Source organism: Haemaphysalis longicornis, unplaced genomic scaffold (genome assembly GCF_048455015.1).
Source record: "Haemaphysalis longicornis isolate Haplotype H1 unplaced genomic scaffold, Haemaphysalis longicornis Haplotype H1 scaffold_8, whole genome shotgun sequence".
NCBI classification, from domain to species: domain Eukaryota; kingdom Metazoa; phylum Arthropoda; class Arachnida; order Ixodida; family Ixodidae; genus Haemaphysalis; species Haemaphysalis longicornis.
The window spans coordinates 183,918,478-183,924,477 of NW_027526445.1; the positions used below are offsets into that span (position 1 = coordinate 183,918,478).

Sequence of the window (6,000 nt, forward strand, 5' to 3'; positions counted from 1 at the left end):
TTTTAGACGCATAATATATTGCTGTGAGAGAATACGGACAAACTACGGTACCCAAAAGCTAACGTTTATGATCACTGAACTATTGAATGCTCATCCAGCCATTACAACCATGGTGCAAGAAAGCCGCTCAGTAATTTCGATTAAAAAGAAAATAGACACACATCTACTAAATCTTCAACAGTAAATTTGTTTTTCTTTTCTTCTGTTTCTCTTTTTCGTTTTTCTTTTTCTTTTCTTCTTTTTTATGCCAATTTCATTTTAGTTCGCATCCCTCAGGCTGACTTTAAAAATAGACGTGTATGGATGTGTCCCTTTTAGTAAGTTGTGAAGACAGATGAATTTAACTTTGGTTGACTTTAAAAATCGACGTGTACGGATGTGAGTGAAGCCAGATGATTTTAACTTTTTTTTTTACGTCTCAAACATGCTCCTTGTGTGCTTTATTGACTGGGACAGGTTGCGGCACTTTGTCAGGCATTAAATTGCCTTTTTGCGAACCTTGTCCCTTTCATGTGTGACAAATGTACTGTTCCCTGTACTCTGTAATCGACTGATTGATTGAATAAACCTTGAACCTTGAAACTTAGGTTCACTCTGTTCAATCTGCTCGGAGTCGTTTTGATTAACTTGCTTCATGTAGGCAGTTTTCAGCTAGCGTTAGGAACTGTTCCATTGATGCGCTACCAGTAATCGACTAGTGCGTACCGTTCCACTCTCTTACTGCTAGTGGAAAGAAGGCGTATTTAAGGCAATCAGTGCGATAATTGTATTCTTCAAAGTTAAAGTCTGATTATGCCGCGCGGGCCTCGTTTCTATGGTCGTGAGATACCTTGAGGTATCCAGGTTTAGACTTTGATGAAACAGTTGATATAAGAATTTTAAGCGCGCGAGTATCGAACGATTCTTATAGGGTGAGGATACCGGCGTTCCTCAGTAGTTCCGTTGGTGAAGTAGTTGTGTCGTACCAATTATAAATGTACCTAATTGCTTTTCGTTGTATTCGCTCTCTCATTTAGGTGTACGTTAACATACGGGAAACATATAATGTTAGAGTATTCGAGTAAGGATCTCACAACTGTGTTGTAGGCTAATTGCTTTGTTTCTGGCGGTCCTGATCCAAGGCGTCTTCTTCGCGCAATGCACAAGTATCACAATGCGTTCGTTTGTAATTAGGGTCCATAAGGTGACGGTATATACTCAAACGCTTTTTTTCTGTTCCAGGCGTCCTCCAACATGCCAAGGACTGATGACGGGGCCGGCGTAGCAGTCGTTCGCGTTCAACCATAAAAGAGCCCCATCTGCACTCCAGAAAACGTCTTTTGGAGGATCTTTTTCCCTTTATCTCTTCCGCCAAAGCACCTCTATTACGTTTTGCTTTAACCACGGCAAGCAAAACTCAGCTTTCTTGAATATTATTTGTTATGTATATATTTGTTTCTATTTATACCACCACCTGTACTCTGACGCCATCATTCCGCTGTGAAAATAAAGCGCCTGGAATACGGAGCATGGTACGCCTCTAACAATAGGAACATGTATGTGCACACACGGTAAAGCATCCAAAGAGTATCCTGTATCCTCTATTAAATACCGAGTATCCTCTACAAGGAAGACTTTGGCTCTCGTACTCTCCATATTGCTTCTCAAGTCCACAGGCTTTGTTGAACTTACTAACACTAAACGAGCGGCAAATGTTCAACCAAAACGCACCGATACACGCACAATGAAAGCAATTCTGTAAACCAGCGTATAGTGAGAGGTAAATGAGGTGAAAGATGATAGTGTAGACAGGCTAGATGATAACCTAACAGCGGCAACAAGATTGTGCAGCAGTTGTAAGAGAAGCAACATATAGGAAACAACCTGTAAAACAAATTCAGGAAACGAAGGAACTAATTGCGAAACGCAAGAGCATGAAAGGGTCGAGTAATGCATATCAGAATGTATTAGCACAACTGTCGAAATTAGCAGATGGAAAACTACCGCAATTCGTTCGTACAACATGGCAGTGATACGAGGACACTCTGGGCATAGGAGGAAGCCTAAAAACAACCAAGAGAAAGCTGCATATCAACAAGGACAGAATGTGCGCACTCGGAGACGAACAAGGCAACATAACACACAGAATGGACGATATAATAAAAGTAGCAGAACGATTCTACTCCAGGCTATACGTCAGGGATATTGAGTGTACAAGCTTAGCTCGCGAAGTCGCAATAATAACCAAAGGCAAAGTTGAAAAGGTTGTCAAGGGAATGAAAAGAGCAAAAGCTGCAGGTGACGATGGCATAACTGTATATCTTCTGAAGCAGGGAAGAGATACTTTACTGGAAAAGCTTCCTACACTATTCTCGGAATTCGTAAAGACATTAAAACTACCCGTAGCCTGGAAGAACGTCGACACAATTCTGATTCACAAAAGGGGAAATAACAAAGACCTTAACTTGTATACAAGCTGTTTACCAGAGTAATAGTTAACCGCATAAGCGACAGCCTGGATTCCCAACAACCCAAAGAGCAGGCTGGGTTCACGAAAGGATACTAAACAACAGATCACAATCATGTCAAGTAATAAAAAAAAACCCACAGTACATTAAAGCCCGTTACATGACAGTTATAGACTACGAAAAAGCGTTATAGACTACCAGACACCGCAGCAGTGATGAAAGGATTAATAGACCAGGGAATCGAGGTAACCTACATAAAACTTCTAGATAAGTAGATAGTAATTCCCGATCCGAAAGGGTGTTAGACAGGGAGCTACCATCTCGCCACAATTATTCACGCCATGTTTGGAGGGGGTATTCAGGAAGCTTGACTAGGAAGGGAAAAGTTAGGATTACGGATAAACGGGGAATACGTGAGCTGTTTCAGATAAGCGGACAACGTAGTCTTGCTAAGTGGGTCTGTGGAACACCCACAAGACATGCTTCAGGAAGTACAATCAGAGAACAAAGCCGTGGGACTAAGGATAAAAATCGACAAATCTAAAGTCATGATGAGTAAACATGCCTAAAGCGCCCTTCTCAGGCTGTGTAACAAAACGCTGGAACAGGTAGAAGGTTATACCTATCTCGGCAGGTTATCAGAGCTGACACCAGTCAGGAGAGAGACATTAGGAACAGAATAGGTATGGGCTGGAACGCTTTCGGAAAACACTCCCAAGTAATAAAAAGTAAGCTACCTCACTCAAAAGGCGACGATACAACCAATGCATCCTGCCGGTGATGACATGGAGCAGAAACTTGGCGCCTTACTAAAAACTGGACACCAAACTTAGATCGGATCAGCGGGACATGGAACGAATAATCGTCGGGGTAACACTTAAGGACCGAAAACGAGCTTCCTGGATCATGGAGCAAACTCGAGTCAATGATGTCGCAGTTCAAATAAAGAAAAAGAAATGGACTTGGGCAGACCACGCGATGAGACGAAACGACAAGCGGTGGACCACCGGGGCAGCAGAGTGGATACCGCGAGACGGGTCTGCAAAAAGAGGAAGGCCAGTAACTCAACGGAGGGACGAAATAGGGAAATTAGGGGACAAGGAACGGACTCGAGCAGCGCAGGACAGGAGCGGTTGGAGGTCGATGGGAGTGGCCTTGGTCCTGCGGGGGACCAAGTAGGTTGATGATGGTGACGATAATGATCTGCGTCTAATCTAAGGAACGAAACCTTCGAAGCCTATTTGTTTAAAATTTTCACCGCAACGTAGTGTCGGACGTCCGCTAAGAAAAAGGGATCGTCAATTTTGGCGATCACCAGCTTCGAGGGTATGTTTCCATGAAGCGTGTGGGCCAAGAACACAAACGATTTCTTCCGTCGATCACCGGGACCCAGTGGTGGCCGTCCGGTGGGCGTATTTGCAAGCATCAGTGGAGAGAGCGAGCCAGAGTCTTTAATTTGAAAAAAAAAAGAACAAGAGAGCGAAATATGTATGAAGTTCACGAGTAAAAGCACAAAATCGCCTGAGACGGTGCTTACTAATTAGCGGAATCCGTTTCCCTGCCGCCTGGTAGGCATCTGACTGCCTGTGCAACAAACAAACCCAAAACACTTGGCCAAGGGGGACAGTAGACAGATTGCATCGGGCCGTGAGACGTTCGCGTAGAAGTCTCCCACAAGAGGACCGGTATGTCAACGGTGAACGTGTCAAGCCTCCTCGCGCGTGCACGCCAATCTTACCCGTATATACACGCATAAAAATGGCAGGGGGCAGATAGACGCCTCCCGTGGCGAGCAGTATACACGACTTGGGAAGGAGGCGGCGGTGGAGAGGAATGTGAAGTGGGGTGCCACTATGCTGCCTCCGCGGACGGCCATGCTTCACTGCGCAAACCAAACTATGGAGCAGGCAACACACAAAGACCAAGCTCCACCTGCTAGCACATAAGCATTACTAAGAAGACACTTTTCAGGGTACAGTGTAATACACTTCAAATTGTAGTGGCCCTAAGTCCTGTCTATATCTGAATGTTTCCATACGCTCAACACAAGTCCCCAAGTTTTCGTTCCACGCGCCGAGTTTTCGTTCCATACGACAGCGAGTTATGATGCATTACACAAATACAACCTCGCTGTAAAATGCTGGACCCGGTGTTAGACGTCTGTCTCTGCCTCGCTTCCGGTACTTTTCGGAAAAGCACCACCCAAAGACTGTATATTGAATGCGATTAGCGGTCTTTAGATAAACACCATACATATAAAGCTCTAGGGTATGTATTTAACGCGACATATATCACAAACTACCATTTTTGTCGTACCATTGAGGACACATCTCATAACTTGTTTTTTGATAGTCCATCAATTTCTCTGCCTTTTTCTCAAAGTGAGAGTAGAAGTAGGAGAACTGGGGGTCGCGTTAAATCAAATCTATAGAACTGATATAACCGTCGTCGTTTGGCTTGGGAGATGTCTACTGTCGTCTCGGACATGTCTTGCAGAGAATTCAACAAATGGCACGAACGAAGAATGTGGTCGCACTAAATTTCCTACACTTGCGAGACAATTGTAGGATAAATAATGATAAATAGCGATAAGTAATATTAACGATTGGAATAAGGGGGTTATTCAATCTGTCCAGGACGCCATCGAAGAGATTGAACTTGAAGATGGTCTGGACGTGGTTCATAGCCATCTTGTGAGTTTATGGACGAAAAAAAAAAAGAGTTGGAGCAAAAGATCAGCAAGAAAAGAGGTTATAGGAATCTCCGAAAGCAATTTGCTGCATCAAACAAAGAAATCGAAGAGCGTGCTTTAGAGCTCACTAAGCAAAATTGGGGTAATATTTGTGATCAAATGGATATGGAAATTAGCAGTACCGGAACATGGCGGCTACTCCGACATCTATTAGATCCACAGAAAACCACGTCGGGGGCTCGACAGCAGCTTCAAAAGCTCGTGTATAAAAATGAAGGTCCGACGAAGAAACTGTCAACCGAGGTTAGGGATCGATACCTCAGTTGTGCTGGAGTTGAGAGCTCCCTGACTACGCGGGCTCGGAAAACCGGGACTTGGACAGTCCCATTAAGGTCGTGGAAGTGAGGGCTAAAATCAACCGCCTCAGAACCAAAACGACTGCTGGGCCTGATAAAATCAGCAACAGGATGCTCAGGAATCTTGACGACTGTTCCATTAGTCATCTAACAACGTATATGCAAAAAATGCTGGGACAAGAGACAGATACCACAAGAGTGGAAAGGTGCGAACATGGTCTTGATTCCGAAGCCAGGGAAGAAGCTATGCTTAGAGCATCTCCGACCAATTTCCATCACATATTGTGTTGGAAAATTGGTGGAGCACGAATAAAAACTAGACTGAACAGATTCATGGAAGATCGAAACCTGCACCCTGATACCATGATAGGCTTCAGACCGCACCTGTAGGTATGCGATGTCATGCTGCAGCTGAAAGAGCAGCTTATAGACAAAAAAGACTGTTGATTCTAGGGTAATTGTGGGCCTGGACGTCTCCAAAGCTTTTGATAATGTAAAACACGCA

At 44.1% G+C, this 6,000-nt stretch overlaps 1 protein-coding gene across 1 annotated transcript in view; it reads left to right on the forward strand.

Moving 5' to 3' along the window:
• Positions 1-1,247, forward strand: part of LOC144148613 (protein Skeletor, isoforms B/C-like) — a 42,545-nt gene extending 41,298 nt beyond the window's left edge. Inside the window, exon 9 of the mRNA XM_077680123.1 lies at positions 1,222-1,247. Coding sequence (XP_077536249.1) covers positions 1,222-1,247 — 26 coding nt within the window. The remainder of the gene's footprint in view (positions 1-1,221) is intronic.
• Positions 1,248-6,000: the final 4,753 nt, after the last annotated feature.